Source organism: Onychostruthus taczanowskii, unplaced genomic scaffold (assembly GCF_017590055.1).
Source record: "Onychostruthus taczanowskii isolate IOZ18803 unplaced genomic scaffold, ASM1759005v1 scaffold7, whole genome shotgun sequence".
NCBI classification, from domain to species: domain Eukaryota; kingdom Metazoa; phylum Chordata; class Aves; order Passeriformes; family Passeridae; genus Onychostruthus; species Onychostruthus taczanowskii.
The window spans coordinates 4,554,416-4,576,246 of record NW_024504786.1 but is presented as its reverse complement, the minus strand read 5'-3'; the positions used below and the strand labels follow the sequence as shown (position 1 = coordinate 4,576,246).

General features: G+C 40.7%; 2 protein-coding genes across 2 annotated transcripts in view; both read right to left on the bottom strand.

Annotated features, from left to right (window-relative positions):
* The window catches only part of CC2D1B (coiled-coil and C2 domain containing 1B), a 28,278-nt gene extending 22,500 nt beyond the window's left edge, over window positions 1-5,778 (bottom strand). The window contains exons 1-2 of the mRNA XM_041421250.1: window positions 5,567-5,778; window positions 2,502-2,643 (exon numbers count right to left, since the gene is read on the bottom strand). Coding sequence (XP_041277184.1) covers window positions 2,502-2,643; window positions 5,567-5,632 — 208 coding nt within the window. The 5' untranslated portion in view covers window positions 5,633-5,778. The remainder of the gene's footprint in view (window positions 1-2,501; window positions 2,644-5,566) is intronic.
* A 620-nt stretch (window positions 5,779-6,398) lies between these two features.
* On the bottom strand, window positions 6,399-21,155 carry ORC1 (origin recognition complex subunit 1). The gene is made up of 16 exons (XM_041421613.1): window positions 21,067-21,155; window positions 20,560-20,687; window positions 19,239-19,408; window positions 18,674-19,055; window positions 17,753-18,053; window positions 16,278-16,382; window positions 15,707-15,902; window positions 15,060-15,166; window positions 14,249-14,350; window positions 13,584-13,755; window positions 11,283-11,390; window positions 10,347-10,496; window positions 9,024-9,143; window positions 7,405-7,571; window positions 7,088-7,175; window positions 6,399-6,593 (listed from the first exon to the last, which is right to left on the bottom strand). Exons 1-16 carry the CDS (start codon window positions 21,153-21,155, stop codon window positions 6,399-6,401), a joined length of 2,580 nt encoding a protein of 859 aa, XP_041277547.1.
* Window positions 21,156-21,831: the final 676 nt, after the last annotated feature.

The following is a 21,831-nucleotide window of genomic DNA, read 5'->3' as shown; positions in this document are numbered from 1 at the left end:
GGGAAGTGAGCACCAGGAAAAGCAGCACTGGTGTTTCTGCTGTGACAGCTGAGGCAGGCAGTAAGCCACTTGCACATTTTCTGCACTGCTGTCTCGTGATGATGAGATTCAGCCTTTTCCAAATTTTTCTTGGCTATTTCATTTTGCAATTTTGCTTCTGGTCTTCATCCTGAAAACTCTACTTAACTCCTCATTGCTGAGTTCTCATCTGTGCTTCATCCTGTGCCAAACACATCTTCCTAAACTATCAACTTCCTCCACATGCTCTCCAAGGTGAGGCTGTTTGCCCACAAATCCCAACGGTCCATGTAAACGCCTCTGATACTTCCCTATGCAGACACATGAGTGTGACTCATCAGTGGCAGTAAAAGCTGTAGAAATTACAGATCTCCAGGACAGAGCTTTACAGTCAATTTAAATGGTTCCCATTCACTCCCTGCATTTGCTCAATCAGCTGAAAATTAACCCAGGTACAAAACTGTTTCTGTTCAAATAATCTAATTCACCCCACTGGTGCTTCAGTATTTGTATCAAACACGTTGCTTGTAAGTTTGACCCTTAGCAAAACTTGGACTGCAGGCCATATCCAAAGGCAACTGGCTGTGCAGAAAACTGCAGAAGAGGCAAAAAACCTAATCAAGCCTCCTCAGATGGTTTTTCAGCTCTAATCCCATGCAGCAAGATGAGACCACAATTTCAAACACGTGAGTGGCTGCCCAGCTGGCACTTATCAGAGACAGCAGGGATTCTGGTGCTTAAGATGTTCCAACAGTGGAGCTTTTGCTGGAGGAGGAGGAGGCCATTCCCCCACACCCATCAGAGCTCTAGGATGTAATCCAGGAGGGAATTACTGCACCTGGTGCTCAGCCAAGAACCAAGCACATGAGTTGCACTGGATCTCTTTTTTCTGTCCTTTCCCAGACAGGATCTGTTTCTCCCCTGTCCTCACTGTAGCTCCTTCCTTTCCTGGCCTGCCTGCATCCTGCCCCTCCTCTGCACTGGGCCAGGTCTCAGGAGTGCCCAGTGCCAGCAGCCCAGCTGCTCATCCTCCATGAGCTTCTAACCCACACACTTCCAATTCTAACAGGAAAACAGAATAGCTGCACATTACTTTGGAAAACCCTTTTTTAACCACGCATTTAGAAGGCACAGTAAATGTTAGGCACAGTAAATGTTAATTTTGCACTGCCTGAAGTTTTATTTTCCTCTTCTGAATAAAAAGACTGAAACAACAACATAAGTGAGATGAGGGTGAGAGGGATGTCAGCTATTGAAAAGCTGACAACAACTCAAGAGCTCCTGATACACAGTTTCACCCTCAAAACATTATCCTGCAGGTTCTAGCCACGAGTAACCCATGTCCAATGGCAGAAGTTCTGCTATTATGCCTATTTGCACAATTGTGCTTATTAGCTTTAAGAGTTCACTAAAATTTTGAAATGTGGAGAGTGGAAATGATTTAGAATTTAGTTTCAGATACAAACTTGACCTTTGTCTGTCATCAACCACAGTGTTTATACAGTTGTCTTACCTGAACATTTCAAAATTCTTAATTTCCCTGCTGCTCTGTGTGAAGCCCCTTCAGATATTACTGGGAAATGAGTGCAGAGCTGCAAATAAGGCTGTAGGTGCACTATCCCTCCCTTCCTTGCACCTGCTCACACACCTGTAGGTCCCATTTTCCTTTTCCCACCTCAAGCACTGGCTGCCACCCCAGCTCTCAGACAGGCAGGGAGCAAACCTGGTTCAGCTGAGAAGCTCCCACAAGAACCCAGGTTTATTTTGGTAGAGGAGCTCCTGAAGCAGCTCACCCTGCAGCTCCACAAACACGGATGTGCTCAGAGTCAGAGCATGCTCACAGCAGCAGCAGCAGCCTTGGTTCATGGCAGATTACAGCCAGCCTGTAAACCACTGCAGAGCTGCATGCAAACACCACCAGACAAAATTAACAGATACTTCAAGTATTAAGAACAGTAACAGTCCATTCCAAGAGACACTCTAACGTGCATAACACAAGCTACAGGATTCTCCAAGTAATTGCATCAGTATTTGCCTCTGAAAATGGGATTCAGTTTTGGTTACAGACTCCAAGTAACTAAAAATATAATGTTCATTATGTAAATTCATTCTTCAAACAAAAACAGAAGAACAACCACATGACAAACAACCCACCCCCCACAAGAAACATCATTTCCCTTCTAAAATCATCTAGCGCCTACTACACCTTTTTTATGACTTCATATGCTAAAAAAGCATGTCTTAATTTAGTCATTAAATGGGCCAGCCACCAGAGATCTTTCTCCTTTACCTACAAGAGCATCAACAAAAATAAACCACTTTCACATTGCTTGTGGAATAACAAATTAAACCTTTCAAAGTAAAGGAAAGAGTAGTTGCAAATTCAGCTTCTACCAGTGATTAAAAAAACCCTTTTAGATAAATTTAAAGATTTTTTAGATCAATTTAACGAAGTTAAATTAAATTCAGATACTTTAACTTACTTTTCACCTTTGGTTTTGGTTTTCCTTCTTTCACTTTTCCTCCTGTGATAGCAGCAAGCTCTGCTTCAAGGTCCCCATCATCCTCACCTTCCTCTGCACCCAGCAGCATCTCCTCAGGATTGAAATCCACAAACAGCCCCAGCTGGAGCCAAAGGAAAATAACAATACAGAATAATAAAATACCCTACAGTTAGAACAAAGAAGACACTCAAAAACATCACACTGCATGGATTATTTAGACATTTTCAGGCATTCTGAATCCTGTTCATTTTTTTTACAGCCCACTGTCATACCACTTGTATTACCACAACAATGCATGCCAGGCACCCATAACTGGTGTAAGGTACATAAATCTCAACACCCCACAAGTACTCCCTTTAAAACTCTACACAAACCATTTCTTCAAATCAATCCTGTTTAACAGTCTGACATAACAAGGTAGAGTAAAATGCTTGTTTTACTGAGCCTCACAGAGCAGAGAGCATCCAGGAAGTTCAGGGCAGTGCCTCTAACAGCTAAGCTAAAAAATATTCACTCATGGCTCACACACAACAGGTTTGGCATGTGCACACTGCAGAGACTTCACCCTTATCTCCTGAAGAAGCTACACTTGTAAACACAGAACTGTTCTGTCTTCATTTTACATCAGTTTGTAAATCCCAGAAACAAACAGAGCCATTAAAACCCAGGAATGCCCACACTGCACTGGAGAAAAGCATCAGAACTGGCTGGCACAGATCATCAGCTGAGAGATTAACATCTCAGGGAACAGCATTAATAACAGTAATCAGGATATGACAGTAGGGGTGAGCACTCTCTTGTGGCAAAACATTCCAAAGTTCATCAAAGGAATCTCTGGGGTCTTAGTCCAAGTGGTATTATTTTAAAATACCATTTCATCACTGTTTTTGTATTTCTGGTTAAGATACTAACTGCCCAGGAAAAAAAAATTATCTTAAGTATGCTAAGATTTTTTATGAACAGAATTAGATTCATCCTATGAGGTAGGTGAAGCTTTCCTCAGACTTTTCTAAAGCACAAGCCCTGATTGATCCCCACATGGCCAAGGAGGCAGCACTTCAGCTTCTGTCCAGCACAGGAAAAAACATCAGCTCTCATTATTGTGAGGGTCAGCAATGTCCTTCTGTCCTCAGGATCTGAAGTGCTGCAAGAAGCTGCCTATCAGTTTATAAATTAATGTGAGTAATAGTAATAATTTTTTTTTAACCTAGCAGGAATCAAAGTGCTGGTGGCTACTGCCCTTAAAGATTCTGTGCCCCTCTCTGGACCATTTTTTAATCCCAAGGGAGAACGTGGAACACATAGCTGAGAAACACTGGACCAAGGACCAGCAGCAGCACTCAAAACCAGCAGCAGTTTATTTCCTAGCCCTGATCCTGCCCGTGACATTCCATAAGGCTCTGGGCAGATCAGTCAGCCACCCTCTGCCTTACCCATCTCCCAGCTGTAAAACAAAACTAAAGCACTTGCAATTGGCTAGAACAGAAAGAAGGTGAGGACAAGACTTAAACAGGAAATATTTACAACAGTGATGTAAAGATTCAGGTTCTATGGAACACACATAGGCCTTTCACCAATGTGCAGAACACATCAAGAGCACACAGGACCTGTTCATGACCACACTGCAAGCGTGGACTGTGAAGCAACTGCAGCAAGAACACAATTCAGAAGTTCTAGCTCCAAGTCCCAACCCATTCAAAAAGGAACATTTCCCATTAAATTAGCAGTACTGAAGCCATGTTTAATAAAACAGAAATAATAAGTTATAAAAAGCTCACAGTTGATACACTACACAACAAAAAACCATTTTAAATTGAATTAATTTAAAAGCGAACAAGCCATTTGTTTCAAGAAACTCATCTATGATGTAAGACAGGCTGAATAATTAACTGCATTGAATTAGAAATCAGTGAAATACGTTAATCAGATCCTTGAATTACTCTCTGTCTTTTCAGAGTGAGGTTTCTTTTTTTCTTTCCTCCAGGAGGAAAGACATTTTCACCTTTTATCTTCTCCCCTGCTCAGATGAACCAAGTTATACACTCTCTCACAGAGAAATGCAAACTTTCACACTGGAGCAATGGTGACACTATGGATCACTAACTACAGCATTCTGCCTCCACTATGAGAACACTGGCTCCTAAGAAATCACCAAAAGAGAACATATTAGCTATTTTCTGTGTTCTAATAGTCAGTTACAATCCCTTTTCACATTCCTCTATATTCTTAACAATTATTCCACCTGTTACTTGTCTCTATTCTACCTTCAAAGTTTTCTGAAACTCCATTCTGGTTCTAACACATTCTTTAACTCTAACTACACTGTGTTTCCCTCAGTTTTCTACCCAGAAATTTGCCTTGTCTGCATTTCTAATTTTGACACTGTCGCCTGACTTTTTACACCTGCCAACCATAACTAATTATTGTTTCTCTCCACAAGGCTTCTGAAACTCCATCCAAAGGTAAATAAGTATGGGAAAAAAACCTCAACACACAGACACAGCTAAACTCATTTTTATCTACAGGAAAGGGGCATATCAGTCTGTTACATGAAAAAATGACTATACAAAGGGAAATTAAAATTAACTGTCTCTTGTTTAGCACCTTAATATTCTCCCATATACGTCCCCTAATTTGTTACCTGATATTCTGCTGCTCTTATTTCTGTTTTCTTAGAGATTTAAGGAAAGCCTCCACAGAGTCACTGAAGTTATTATTAAACCTCAACATAGCTGGACTAAGAAAATACTGTAAGCATGAGTCATGAGGTCTCATGCAAAGATTACAGCATTACAACACCGTGCCTTCCCTGCAAGACCTCCTCAGCTGCCTATCAGATATTTACTTGAAGAAGAATGCATTAAAGAAGGAAAACAGGCACCACACAATCAATTTTTTTCCATGATCCCGCAATGCTATTACCACATGGGAGATTCTGCAGGAAAACAGCAGCGAGAGGTCTGAACGAGACTATCCCGAGCAGCAGTGGGAGGTTTCCCTGCCTGCTCTGCAACCACATCTCCCTGGCCCTCTGCCCTCCTTACCTGCTTTGCAACTGCAGCTCCCTGGCCCTTTGCCTGAGGGTTCTTTTTAGGTCTTCTGCCAAGCATGTTGGTTCATGAATTTCAGAGGGCTGTATAGGACTGAGAGCACACGGAACTTAAAGTCAGAGCCCTGCCCGTGCCAAGGCAAAGCCCGCCGGATGGAGGCGGGCGGCGCGACCCCGCCGCTTCCCCCGGCCGTCCCTCACAGCGCTCCCCGCCGTGAGGGCAGCGGGGCCAGCGCGCTGAGCGGCCGTGCTTGATAGAGATCCGTCAGACAAAGGAGGTGGGTATTTGAGTGGCACAGTTCGTGTTCGAGGTATTGTTACAGTCTCCTCCATTCCAACATCGAGCCTGCCTTGCAAACTGGAAGTTCCTTTTAATTATGTTGGCTTGCAAACTGGAAGTTCCTTTTAATTATGGTAGTAAGGAAAAGTTTAAGCACATTTTAAGAATGCCTTTCATTGGGTATGAAAGTCAAAGTGGAAAATCTACAGAATGCTGAAGACACCATGAGACTTAAAACACCAGTGATGCAAATAATCTTCAAATAATATATCCCAAGTTCATGCACCTCAATTAAAAGGGGACCAGCTACCAGCACTTAAAAATACTTCTAAAAACAAAAATACTTCTAAAAACAAATAGTTTGAAATACTTGAAATGCTTAGAAATGAATTCTTTATTATTAAGAGTGCTTTCACACATCAAAGTAAGCGAAGCCTTTTAAAAAAATACATTTCACTATTTCCATTTTATCAATAATTAAAAAAAAATAAAATAGATGGTATTTAAAATATTTATACATATTAAAAGTAATAAAATCCCTTTTGCTTTATTCCTCCCTGAGTGCATACATGACATCATCCTGGCTGAGGTTCAGTCGCACCCGCATGTGCAGGTATTTACTGCTGGCCTCCACCAGCAAGAGCCTGCAGGCACCCAGTCTTGAACAAATTGCCATGATTTCTGACACCGTGGGGCTCTGCAGGCCTTCCACCCTGCACAAGGCCACGCAGTGGTGGTAGATCTGTTGAAAAAGAGAAAAAGGACACAGGTTATCTTGACTGCCTGCTGCAACTGAGTGACAAGGTGACACAGTGAGAAGCTGCCTTTCCCCCACATCCATGGGAGGGGAGATAAAATAGCTCCAGCCTGTTTAGATGCTGTAATTCTCTATAAAAATGTTTAGAACTACATCTTTCTATGAGTATTAACATTTAGCTTCCACACTACTCATGACTACTCCAGCTCTGCTGGCACCCAGTATTTTATGGGTCTACTTAAAAAACCAAAGCCAGTGACTATCTGCCTCTGTGAAGAAAAACGATGCAAAAGTTGGAATCAACTTTCAGTTGATTTCCTCCTTGGATTGTTGCCTGATCATTTCAGTTTCTCCTTGATTCTTCCTGTTATAAAGCAGGTTAGGGTAGAAGAATGAGATGTTTTAACATGCAGGCAAAAAAAAAATAAAACCACCTTGAGATCCAGATCACTGGTGTCAGTAACAAAAAAACCCCATACCTGTTGAACTGTCGCCTCCTCAACTCCTGCCCTGCGAAACTCTGCCAAAATTGCTTTCAAGAAAATTTGTTCACGCAAAGAAGCATTCCTGAGTCAAAAAACAAAACAGACAAAAATCCATTCGTGAAGTTCAGAACCAGTGAAACATCAGGAGCAAGTCTGGAAGGGGAATTGCTTGGGAGCTACACATTTAAAAGCAGGGTGGGCAGTTTATATCACAAGTGGCCATTGTATCACAGCCTGCAACTCTGGCATCATAATCATTGTGAAAAACTAGTGCTGTGAAAGGGACACAAAAGTAAAGGAAGTATTTTTACCTGATTGCACTGACATATGGTGATGAGAACATTTCATCTATGGCTTCAGTCACGTGGGCCATCCTGACAAGCTCGGGGGCTCTCTTGTGCCTGGCGAACTCGCAGATCTCCGTGGCCCTTCTGCAGATATCCAGGCACCGCCGGGCATCCCCGGACAGCGCTGCCACCTGCACGGGAACGTGACACATTGGTGACATTTCCAAACAGCTGGGGACAGAGTTTAGCAAGAATCAAGAGACAAAGCAACCCTGAGCACCCAGTGGGAGAGCAAGGCATCTCTGGACTATCTTACTACAATCCCAGATTCCGAACAACAAATCTTACTGACCAAAACCAAGAGAAGCAGCTCTCCGCATCTCCCACTCCCCCACCCTGATCTGGTCATCGTAAATTCAAAGCTGAACTTTTTACTGTAACACAGAAGTCAGAGGTTAAAAAAAAATTAAAGGTGAGTAGTTCAACACCAAAAGCTTTCAGAAGTATCAGTTTAATTATCAGTGAAGACCTTTAGCATAATCCAGGCTCATGCAAAAGGAAAAAAAAAAGTGGAGGGGGGGTGGCCATGACACCAAAAAACTCAGTTTTTCTATACTCATTTAAATACTGATTTTAAGAGTACACTAATAATTTTAGAAGGTCTCAAAGAAATATTCAGGATTGTCGATCTACTAAGTGCCTGAAAAATTTTAGTTAAGTGTCTGATATTTCTGAAACTGAATACTTGTTAAAACCCCAATTGTGCTTTACAGTTTTAATAAAGCTATGAACATTCAACACATATAGTACTGGCACAGTTTTCCCAGCAGATGCTGGTAATATACAAAAGCCCTAGAACTCAGCTGGGGCCAAGAATGAGAAACCCTGTAGAAAATCTAATTGCAAGGTATATTTCTGTATTTCTGAAGAAAACTCATACTAGAAAAACACTGCAATTATTCCCTCTGCAAACCCTCACTATTATTCTTACAGAGAGGTGGTTCCTTCACAACAAAACACAGGCTTGTATTTACTTCTGACATATTTATGAGCACTCTTTTTTTAATTCTACAATGATCTAGGATGTTTTGACATAATTTTAATAGATTACTTTAATATAGAGCTGCTAATTTAACACATTAGCAGTGCATATATCTCAATTTGAGAAGCTACTGATCCCCAGTGCATTACTTATGTTTTGTACAACTGAGTATTAAGACTTGCAAACAAGAACATGTATTATTTATTATGACAGGGCACTGAACATCTTGAGAAATAAAATTTATAAGGCTATTTCCACTGCCACTGGCATGTTATCTTTTTCAGGATTCTCCAATGACTCACATTATGCTAAACAGTGGAGACAGTTGACATCTCATCATCACGACTCTTGTCATGCCTTCAGCTCCTGGAATATGCTGCTGCCTTCTCAGAGTAGGTGGAAAAAGCAAGGACACTGCTCTAGCAATGTCTTCTGAGAAAACACCCTGGATAATGTATGACCTAATTGTGACCCAATACTTGCCTCCAATACAGAACACAACCACAGAACCAGGCCTAACAGCTGCTACAAAACCCTCCCTGCTGTCCTCACACTTTTCACCTGGTACAACATGAAGGACATTTATCTGCTCTGTACTCACCTTTCTGGAAACCAGCTGAACTGCATCCTCTTCAAATGCCTTCACACCCTTCAGTCTGGATGAAACGATTTGCTGTAACTGTTTGTAGGTGTAGGGCTGAAAGGACATCCTGGTGAGGCCCTACAACAAATGACAACACAGTGAGAAGTGTTTGTGGGACTGGAAAACTCTCAACTGCTGAAGCATATCCTGTGTGGTTACTTTTACTTTTTCTGATAGGAACAATTAGTTTTTCACATCCTTTCCCTCCAAGTGACATGCTTTAATCAATCACATTTGTGAAACAAATGTACAAATCCACAAAACTGTGACTCAATGAGGACCACTGGTTGGATCTCCCCACTGAAAGGCCCAAGGAGCAAGTGAAATTGTTATCAGAATTCAGATTTCTCTTATAAAAACTTTTAAACAAATGAGAGCTTCCCAATACAAAAATATCTGGATTACATCTATCTACATGTTATTTTTTTAATACAGTAAGAGCAGCAGCTGTGGAAAAGTATTAATGTCTCCTTTAGCTAATCTGTATATGTGTGTGTTGACTTCAAGTTAGCCATCAGCCAAGGATTAAAACCCTCTTCTGGCTCAAGCCAATAAGAACAGCCCTCAGATGAGGACAATCTCTGTTACAGATGGTGCACTGCCTTTCATCCTACAGGAGACCTGAGTTTTCAATTTCTTGTGCAAAACTTCTCTTGTGACTATATGGACTCAGCTGATCTGCAGTGGGCTTAGTGGGTGGGGGAAAGCAATTCACACCCTGTGGAGCTGTTTTTGAGTCATGGAAGGATAGAGGCACAGAGCACTGTTTTTGCAAATCACTTTTCGGAGCCGTGGTGAGATGGCCTAGGAAAATATATTCAAAACAAGTGGAGAGTGCATCCAATTTTCTTTGTTGGATACCTTTATATAATCTACCAACTGATGATGGCAAACAGAGAAGTAAGTAGGTGCCTGGAATGAAAGGGGAAAGAGGAAGGGAAACCAGAAGAGAATTCTTCTGGACTCCAGAATAAGCAGCTGAACCATGAAGCACAGCATTTGATTATCCAGCTCTTAACATATTTTAAAAGGCATCCATATATTTATTTCATTCTTACAAGAACATAGTGTACATACACAGCATAATACCTGATTAGCAAACAGGCTCCTGAACTTAGATTTATATGCTCATTATCAGTCCTCTGGAGAGGGAATTATATAAAAACATTGTTCAGCTTCTGATATAACCAATCCTGCTTTTCTCCTGGATTGCTTTTGACTGCATCCAGTATTGAATCTGTTCTCCTTTTATGGCATAGCAACAGAACTGCTAGAACATACCAGCCTGCTTGCTACTCTGTTCATCATGATCCTCTCTGGCAGGTCCATGGTGTTGGCAATGGCCAGGATGATTAGCTTGGAGTGCTTTTGGGTTGGCCAGTCAAATAAATTGTACATCACGTTCTGCTTCCGGGTCCACAGCAGATCAAGCTGCAGAGATAAAAAGATAAGAATCAGACTGGAAAAAGGAATGGCCTCTTATTTACAATACCTGATGAGGGTTTGAGAACCAGCTCTACCATAGAAGATTTCTCACATGATTTTGAACAAGCTGTCCCTGTTGCCTTTCCTTTATCCATCTAATAATGGGACTGCATTTGCTGAATTAGGGCTTTAGTCTCTTTTGGAAAAGCACAGCCCTACTGGATGCTTGAACAGGAAATGTTAAACAGCTGGAGTTTTAAAACACTACTGTGATACTAATACTACATCTAACAAGATTCAAAACCCTCCAAGTGAGATCTTGAATTAGCTTACAGCAAAAATAAGAGTGCATATCATTATTACTGAACATAGCACATTAAAGGTTTTTCAAAATTGGGTGTGACTTATTTCTCTGTGAGTTTTCCCACTGGAAAAGCAGCAGCTTCCAGACAAAATACAATTGATCCTGGGATCCTGGGATCCTGATTGTTTGTCAATTCTAAATACCAGGGGATCCTGGTATTTAGAATTGACAAACAACTTATTCTGGAATAACAAAATATAAAACCAATACGAAATCCAAGGCAGAGAACAACATGGCAACAAGATACTCAGCCTTTTTAGGAAACTGAATTTAAATAGGTAAGAGGAACTATTTGTGTCTCCTCTCTCCTAAGTCTATTCCTGTTACATCACATGTGATGCACTCAAAGCATGCATAATTTTCCATCCACCAAAAACTCACTTCTTACAATCCTTTGAGGAAAGTAAACAAAGGATTCTTTGTCTCACCTCATCCACTACCAGCACTGTGGTCTTCCTCTTTGGTCCAGGTGTACTGAACAGCTTTGCCAACAGCACTGCAGCGTGGGTTGCTGTCACCTTCTGACCTGTCAAGAACTGCACAAGGATTGAATAAACATTGCAGGTTAATCACACCAAACCCCTGGAAATACAAAGTTTGACACCATTCAATTTTGTCTTTCCTTAATAATCAACACCAACCACCTAGTGGTTATTTTCCAAGGGGGAGTAAAAAAGAGGAGAAAGTAGCTCATAAGACACTCTGGTCTACCAAGAACTACCCATAAAGGAGAAGAGAAACAAAAAAATTGCATAGCTAAAAAGAAAGGCCCACAGAATTATCTTAGAATCACAAAGAAATCCTGAACCCACCCAGTCTAGAGGGCTCTAAACCCAGTATATCTCTAGGGTATCTCTGAATACACCTACTGAAAACCTAAGTCAGCTGAGAAGAATAGCCTGACTTGAGTAATCTTGGACTGCTATTAAAATTCTAATGAATCATCAGCAGGATCTATAATTAAATTTATTCAACTGTGAACTAAAAAAATATCTGCAATACCTTTTGCAACTATGTGGCAGAACAGATCAGCTGACTGTATATTACCTCTTCCCTTGCAAATCCAAAGATACCCAGAAATCAAAGCATGACATTTTAAAATTACACTGCAGATGCTGAATCAATTGTTCATCATAGTGCAAAGTCCAGCAATAAAGCCAAATGGAGACTGCATTTGAAAACTGTATTTCTTTTCTAAAATATCTTAAAAATCTAAGATTTGATAATTACTAAACAAGCCAGAGCACAAGATTAATGTATAACCTCTACTTGTTTCATGTTGCTAATTCAGTCAGGACAATCCAAATCAGCCACAGAAAGGAGTTGAATCCCAGAGAACCCTGATTCTACACCTCTGGAGCTGAGTATCCAATATACCACAGAGCTGAGCTGCTGTGGTGGAAATGGACTCTTACTCTGCCCAGGTATTTAACCTTATCTCTTTTATCTGTCCAGGGCTTCCCGTCCCTGTCCCAGCTCTGAACTTTCCTACACCAGTGAGGTAACTGCAGAAGTGAAGCTTCAGAATTTGCTTTAGTCATGCAAAGGAACGTCAGCAAACTGGATCTCAACCTGCAGCAATCAGGAGAGCAGCAGCAGCCTAGCTCTTATTAAGGGTTCTTTGACAGTAGCTGAGGCAGAAGGAATTGGAGAAGTACATGGTTCATGTGACTTTGTACTCCCCTAAAGGATATTCCACTGGGCTGCCTTAGAGTTCACAACTAGTAGGGGGCAACAGATTGTACTTCCAAAGGCCTATTCTTTATTCATTTTTAGATTTTATACTGAATGGGATAGGAACAAAGGATGTTGAAATACATTCACACTACCATGAAATAAGGTAATTGTCAGGAAGCCTCTCACTACACTAAAGAAACACAGAGGCCTGGCCTCAGCAAATCCCTCAGCAAGACACTGTCTAAGCTGGTTTGAGGAAAGGATGCAAATATGCAAATTTAACTCCCAGCTATGAGGACTGGGACACTAGAGCACTAATGTATGCCACTCCCTGCTCAGAAAGATGATGTCAAACTTAAATAAATGGAGCAGAAGTTTATATGAAAATGGAACAGATGCTTCAGGAAACCATTTAGTTTCCAGGTCACTGGTTTAAAGTTAGCCTAGACGGAGAAAGCTTTTGAGCAGTTACTGTCTAATGCCTACTGGGTGATCTTAATCCAGTCCTCAGAAGATTAATTCCCACCCATACAACACAAGCACAGTCAGCAGTCCCAGATGGATACTGCAGACTGGTTTGTCACGGATATCAGAAATACACTTTGTTGACAGAGATGGCCTCTCTTTAGCTGAATTACTATTATGACTGACCAATTAACCATTAAGACCCTCTCAGTAATTATGCTACTGCTACACTGACTTTCAGAGTTGTCACCTTTGTAGCTGTTAAAGCTGATGTGCAGAAAAAGTTACACCACAGGAAAATATAAAAAGCTGGTTTAGATTTTTTTTTTAGATGACTAGATGCAATAAACCAGGCTATTTCTCAGCCACTACCCTTATGCAACAGAAAGCAAAACAATTCAAGAAGTTGGCTAAGGCCTTAAGTTAATTATTTTCTAACTTGCTCAAAGATAAAAGCACACAAGTCTCTTGGAGGGACTGGGAAGTACTGATAAGTGCCTCGGACACTGTAACATATTAAGGATGTGATGGGAAAGTGCAACATCTGTTCTTTCAAACCCAGGAACCACTGAAAACGCTTTACTTACCTCTAATATCTGCACATAGGCTTGGTGAGGGTCTGTCAGCTTCATGCCATTGATCTCCACAAACTGGAATGGTGGCAGTTCCTCGTTTTCTGCAGCTTGCTGAAGGCACCGAATTACTTCATGAACAGTTGCAGTTTTACCTGTTCCAGGCACTCCAGAAATGTACATGCACCTGCAAAAGGAGAGCACCTCTTCAGCAGCCTGAGCAAAATGGTAACACTCTTGGGATTAATGAGCTGGAATTCCTGACCTCTGACACCAGTCTTGAATACTGACTCTTCAGGCAAATGCCTACATCTTACTTTATTTGCAAGCTGGGACACATAGCACTATGGAGAATTATGAGGATTTTTATTATTACTGAAGCAATTAATAACCTAAAACATTTTATAAATGTAATTTGCCTTTAAAAAAAATAAAATTTAGTTTTCCAGACTTCTAAAACTGACCAGCTATAATTTGGCCTTTAATTGGAATCTGTAGAATATGATTATTATTTTGCACACAACACCACTTAAAGAAAAATACAAGGAAAATTGAATGAGGAACTTTAAAAGATGATAACTTTTTAAATATAAGTAATAAATATAAAGTAAAAATATATAATTTGACTGCTGGTATGCCATAAGCAGATGTGATCTTGGCCACAGTCTTGCCAAACTCACCCTCCTGTGCCATCAATAAGTTTGCTTTCCACAAAGTTATAGATATCCTGGAATTCTTCCTCACGACAAGGCAGAGATTCTGGGACAGCAGAAACATGCAGCCTTTGAATTAAAAAAGAAAAAGAAAATTAAAATTGCTCTTCTCTCTGAAGAGCTGATGCAAACAAACAGGCAGATGCTCACCTTCCTCCCATGTGGAGTTTTTCAAATCTCTTATATACTTTTAAGTCTGAGCATCAATGTCAAGTATCCCAAAAGAAACAGCCTAGTCTCTCTCTATGTGCTTTTACTTTATGCAGCAATAAAGATCCACCTATTTTAATTCACAAACTGTTTCTAAGTCCGTGCAAAGGTAGGCTAAAACAGGAGAGGCTGCTTATAGGAAACAGAACTAAAACCCAGTTTGAAAGATAGTCAGTCCTGAATGCCTTTTTTTCCCACTGTGAAGACCTACAGTGATACCTGTAAAGCTTTTTCATGCACCAAGAAGGGACAAATATTGTACCTTTACAATCTAAAGCTAATCCTTGGTTTCCTAATGCTGCACAGAATAAAGACAACTGATTCTGAAGAACTTAGCATGGACTGGTTAAAATAACTTGAAATTGCTGAAGTAGTATTGTAAATACTACCATTATTTGTAAATCTAATATTGTACTGTAACTTATTAAATACTCTTCTTGGATCAGAACACCATGCATTTTTACCTATTTTATTCTAAATGGTAAAGACGACGTTCCTCATTTCAGCACAGCCCACTGCTCTGCACACCTGATGCAAAATCAAGATGATTTTCCTGAGCACAGATTACCTTAGTCTGGCTTCTTCCAGCACACTGGCTGGTTCCTGGGCTGCCTGGACGCGCCTGGGAATTTCTGGAGTTGCGTTCCGGGGTGTTCTGGGTGTTCCCTGTAAAGGCTGCAAAGAGAATTTACAACCTCAAGCAGATTTTCTACAAACAGCAATTTCTGTTGGGAACAAATCATTGATGTGAGTTTCCCAAACATTACTTATGCCAGAGCACAAGATGAACTGAGAAGAAGTATTTACACAGGGAATTACCAGCAAGCCTTATGGTGTTTTCTTCCTAAGAGAAAAAGGAAACTGCAAAGGGGGTGGTGACAATTACACCTTTTAACTGTCTGAAGAATTTTTGAGTTGTTAGTCCTTTTCTGAAGTGCTATATAATAAGAATGATCTGGTTCTGAAGAAACAGCATTCAAGCCAGTAATTTCCCTGTTTAGGCTACAGTTTTCTGATCAATACTGTAACAATATTGACAACATGCAAACCGTTTATATATTTTCATAACCTACTCATATCAAAGATTAAATGAATCCAGATAATGCTTCACTAAAAGCTAAGGGATTCAGATACTTTACTCTGCTACACAGGCATCAAGCATTCAAATAACTGGCTCAGAAATAATAAAAATAGCTCTTCTATGTGGAACCTTACAGTTTTCTTTGGTGTCTTTGCAGGAGTGTGGACTGCTGACTTCCTTGAAGATTTTGGGGTGCTGAATATTTTGCTAGATTTAGGGTTTTTTTCCGGTGTATAGGGCACATCATCATCATCACCATCATCCTCTTCCTCGCTACTTGAAGAGTAGGAACTGTCAGAGCCAGATGAAGAATATTCCTCACCCAACATGCTATGAGAAACAGAAATTATTTGAACTTTAAAAAAAATCCATACTAGTCTATACATAACAGAGCAACATTTGTACACTTTCAGCTTTTTCTGTAGTTCTTGTAATCAGCAAGCCAAAACACTTTCTACTTCAGCTGCTAATTTTCCATGGTTTTTTAACAGACTGGTTTAAGGGAAGTCAGTTTTCTGAAGAACACCATGAGTCACCTTTATGTTTCTGAACACAAACCAGTTTTTACTCAAGCTGCAATTAAGCTGTGCTTCTAGAACCATTCGCTTTTCAACGTTAAGCCAGACAAGCTCTCAAGGCTTCAAGCTCTCAAGGCCTGCAGCTCTCACAGCAATGTGAAGAGGAGATCATGGCTGCAGGGTTTACCTGATCTGCTCTGCAATGAGAGCGCTGGTTTTCTGTGCACACGTCCTGCGAGAACGAGGGGTCAGCACAGGGATCTCGCTGCTCGGTTTCTGACATCCAACTAAACTGGAAAGAAAGAAAACAAAGCTGGTTGTATTCCCTCTCTTTGCATCACACTTGCAAAGACACAGAGAAGGCCTTTCAAACTTCAGGCTCAATTGTTACCACTGTCCATCCAGCATGAATTCTTATTTGTTATTTACAGATTGGCTATGGCATGGATGCTGGCAGCACAATTTCCCCCCCTCTTGCACTGTGTCTTCAATACATCTTTGCAAAGGAAAACAAAATATTTGCTGTATTTTGCACTGCCAAACTGAAGGGACAGGGGCTCAGAACAGCAGTGGTTTTATTTTATAGAGAAGTGGGGGTTTTTGCCTGTTTTTTTTTTCTGAAGAGAAAGAGAAGAAAAAAATTATTTTCTTTGGGTATCTCTTAGATTTGCCCTTTGGAATGCATTTTTCTCTTTGTGTTTTGATATTTCTTGGTTGTCTTCCTGGGTCCTTCTTCATCCCTGCCACTGAAACATTTTACTGTTACTACACAACTTCCCTATGGGTTCAAAGTACAAAATGAGATGAATTACAGTTGCTTTTATTATTTGTTGACAGTTCTTGGAAGATTTTAAGATCTCTAAATACTACTGAAGTGCCACTACTTTATCAATGAAAGGTAAACATTTTTATGCTGTCTATAATTAGTGACAAGAAGAAAGGTGGAAATTCCATTGTTGCACCCCCATTTTTACTCTTGGAAAGGAGGAAAAGGACTGGTTTCTTGCAACATTTTGCACAAGAAAGTCTGTTCCATTCTTCTCCTCCCCCACTTTATGCCATTTTTAAAGACTGTGTGAAGATATACTTGTATAGTTTCACTTTGTGGGCTTTCATTTCTTTACTACATAAAAATTAGCATGGAAGTATACATACAATTCTCATGAAGAATCTCCTGAGGCAAATCAAACCACTTTCTACAGTCCAGCATCCCCCAACACTTGTCACAAGTCAGGCACATCTGAGCCTTGATTGTGGAGTGCAGGGAAATGGATTTTCATCCATGTTGATGGCTACAATCATCACGAGAACAACCAGCAACATGGCTTCAGTGTCCTTTCATGTCATCCTACCATTCCCATTTCCAACATCATCTCTCTGTTCTTGGAACCATGAACTGCTTTTCCATCTGGAAAGTCAAGTGCTCTTTTGATCTCCCTGATCATTCATTCACCTCCAAGTAACATTTCCTAATTCTTCATCACAGTGCACTTGTCACTGAGGCTCTCCCCCTTCTCTCCTTGCTCTCAACGGGCAAAACACAGCACACACAGAGACTTCACCTGCTTTTCTCTCCAGAAGTCTTCCATAAATGTGTTTTAAGAGAGCTTCATATGAATAGAAATCCCATACAAAAACAATGATAAAAATGCTGTCACTTACGATAACAGAACGTCATCTTTCTCATGAAGATTCCTGTCCTTTTCAGTGAAATCTTTGACCTTAGTGTAGGGGGACAATCGTAGGGTGTCACTGGACCTCTGATGGTGCTCTGTAGCCTCAGGTGTTGGCTTGGATTTATCATTGCTGCAGGGGATCTTTGGTGGTGAGCCTAAAATTTCACTTGTGAATTTCACTTTTCTTTTAGGGGCTGATGGTTCTAATGGTGCTATGGCATCACAGTCATCATCCAAAAGACCCAAAACTTCACATCCCAGCAGCCTGCCTTTGGATCTTGTGGGACCTAGAAAGGAAAAGCAAAATGAACTTTTGTCAGGCTTGAATATGGCTAGTTGGGTTAACTTTCAGAAGACATGGAACAGCTGGCTGTTGTTTAAACGAAAGCAAATGAACTTCACTCCAGGGACAAGGAACTGGATCACCAGAAGGCACTTCCTCTAAAAAATTACTAAACAGAAGGAAGATAAACAGATTTTTTTCAGTTTTCTAACCCACCTCCATCATTTACAACTTTAGTCAGGTTCCATGTTGAAAATACTGCACGTTACACAGGATCAAATGTGCTTATTCAACCAGCTCAATGTAAACATTTTAGTACACAATTAGTCAGAAGATTAAAGAAAGTGGGACATTCTGAGGTCAACTGAGGTTGACTGGTAGCATTTCAGTCAACAAGCACTTTATAATTGATTTATCAGATACAAATAAAGCATTTGCAGTAGCAGTAGAGTGCTTGAAACAAAAGACAAGACAAACAAGTGATGTGCAAGGCTTGGGCTAATCCCAAAGCCTGAACAAGGCAGTTAAAAATATTGATGTTGAATGTTACAATAGTTTGAACTGGCCAAAAGGGAGGAGCACATAGAGAACTACTGAATGGACAGAATATTGCCATATACATACTGTTTAACTCCAGCTTCTTCCTTGCTGTTGGGGTTTTGATGTCATTACTAGCCACCCTTTGAGAATGCCTCCCCTTGGCAAGGGAGGACTTGGAAGTGGAATGTTTGGATTCTATTTCCATATCAGCATTTTTTGGTTTTGTGGCACTCCGAACAACACTCTCCATCTCTTTTTTCACAGGTGTAAGGATGTCTGAAGGAATAAACGCTTTTGAAGAGTTTGTGATGACACCTCTTTTCTTGTTAGCTTCTTTCAGCTTAGAGAATGTGTCTGGGGACAAAACCTTAAAGCACTTCCCATCCCAAGACTGTCTGACATAGAAAGTTTGTTCCTTGTTTAGTGTAATAATAGGCAGCTCCTCACCCAAGTGTAGTGGTAATACCTGCAAAAACAGGAAACATCAAAACACACATACATTAATGTTTACTGTTAATTTAGAATTCAGCTGTTTTCTATTCACAGATCTTATTACTGCAACTCGTGTAATCCTTAGTTTCTAATTAACACTACAGGGCTGTTGCTGTCTCTTTCTTCCCTCGCTGTGCAGAAGGGTTGCAGTACATACCATGATGCTTTTAATAATGGTCTCTGCAGCTATATCAGTGTCATAGCCAAGAACCTGATCAAGAAACACCTCCTGGGCAGAAATCTCTCTTTTGAGCAGCTTCCGTTTGTTCTGAGGTATCTCCTCCGAACGACAGAACCACTGCACAACTGCACGTTTGTGCTGGGCACCTGCAACGAGGAGAGGAAGTCAGGGAACATCAGAATTTTACTGTGGATAGTGCCAGACTTTAGCTAGAAATCCTCCCTGGACACAGGTGAGAAAGCACCTGGTAAGAGATTGCAAGTCCCACTTTCTAAGCTAAATTAAAATGTCAGAGTGGAGAATTTTAAGGTAAGACCTGCACAAGGTCTCAGTCACAAGAATACCTGGAGCCCAGCTCCAGACCAGCAGCTCCCCATCACAAACAGAGGTTCCTTATTGGCACAGATGTGATCTCCTCAAACCCCAACTAAAAGCAGTGGCATAAAAGGAGAAGTGAGAAATCTCAGGATGTTATTTGTAGTGCCACTGTACTTTCAGAAGCCTGAAACACTTTTTTCACCAGCTGACAAACCAGGGAATATTGCTATGAAATATCTTGTTTTTAAGGAAGTTTCATGGGTTTTGTTCCAGCATGAAAATAATATTCAGCTGTGCTACAAAAAAAGTGCATTAGTAAATAAATAAGATGGAATTATGTATATTTATGTGTATTAAAAAAGGTAAAGAAGATTAAAAACCCTCAAAGCCTTATTATTACAGCACAAAAAAGAACAAAAGCTGCTCAAAAGAATCAGATATGGCCAATGAGTAGCTTCCAATTCAGCCTCAGACAATTTTTGTATCACCCACCTCCCATGATTTATCTTTTCACATCTGTCTCTGTATGAACAAGTAGTTCTACAAAAGATAGAAGTAACAAGTCCCATTTATTCAACCTTGTACTTTATTGTTAAATTGCCTGATGTCTAATGAGATCAAATTTCAGGACAGCAGTGTTCTTGCTCCATGTGGATTCTCCAGTCTCTAAATAAAGCCTGAGCTCAGACTGCCTTCCTCAAGGACCACTGTTTCTAAATTAGACAATTACTTAAAAAGACTGTAAACATTATAATGTGCTTAAATTTCCATTTATGTATCAAATGTAACTGAAATTAGCCATCAGTCCCAAACATTTCGGGGAGCATGTGAATACAGATGCCATGATTACCAAAACTTGATTTTCCTAATAAATTAGGCCAGTGACATACTGTTAATGCTAACTACGTCCCCATGAAAAAGGTAACTTTAAAACATTTTAAAATTTCTCACACAAAATGTAAGTTTTTAGTTCTCTTACCATCTTCATATAAACCCACGAGCTGTGCCACATAAGGCTGATCTGCATTCACCCCTTCTACTAAAATGAAGTCACCAAGCTGTATACAGGTTTCTGTTTTGGTGCTTTCTGATGCAATAAGGATCCCCCTAGAAAGTGATAGACACAAGAAGATGAAGAGAATTTCATCGTCTTCACAACTCACATATCATTAAGCCTGATGTCCTGTCAACTTTACAGTTAGTTATGCCCCTTCTTGCAATGCTTACAAATTCCCTGATTAGAAGCTTTCATGTGTTGTTCAGTTAGTTAAAACTTATTCACAGATTTGATTAAATGTTTTTGTTTACACACTATGCAGTTTATAATTCAAGAGATTAATGTTTTTGTTAAATACAGTGTCACAATAAAATGCTCAAAACCTTACTCATATTGTCACGGGCTGCCATGTTAACTTAAATGATGTCAGAAAGGTAAAGAAACATCTTTTAAATTTCCCTTAGCAAAAGAGAAATAAATGTTATTTACTTGTACTGGGAAATCCTCAGTTTCCTGTCTGAACTCAGGGGTTTTCCATACCAGGAGTAGATAAGTTTGCTTTGCTGCCTGGTGTTCATGATTCCCAAAGAAAAGCTAAAACAAAGAAACAAATACTTTTTGATTATTATTTAAAAAAAAAAAAAGAAAAAAAAAGAAAAAAAAGAAAGATGGGAAGATACATAGAATTGCTCTCAATTCTTTCGGCGAACATTAAGAACGCTAGTTGATACAAAGAAACCCGCCTTCCCCAAAGCCCAGACACCCCTCCCTGAGGGATGAGGAAAAAAGGAGGATATTTAGTAGTGTCTTGTTCTTCGGTTCCTTTTCCATTCCCGCGGCTGCCCGGCCCTCACGGCCATGGCGGGGCCGCCTGCCCGCCCTGGGGACACCGAACCTCGCTGTGAGCTGCCCGAGACCGTCACCGATTCGCTTTCGCTCAATTCTTCTGGCTTCGTTTTGATTTCTAATTACTTTTTTTTTTTTTTTCCTCCTAAGGAAGAATTTCCTAAGTCTGGAAAGTCGGGGAAAAGCCACACACAGCCCCCAGTGCCGTTCACCGCCCCAGCCCGGCGGCACATGGCGGCTGAGGGGCCGGGCGGGACACGCCGCGGGACTACTAGGGGCTCCGGCGGCACCACCGAGCCACCGACCCCCCACAGCCCCTCACTCAGCCCTCACACAGCCCCCGACCGGCCCGATCCCCTCACACAGCGAGTGAGGCTGGAACAGACCACAGCGGTCCCTTCGGTCCCA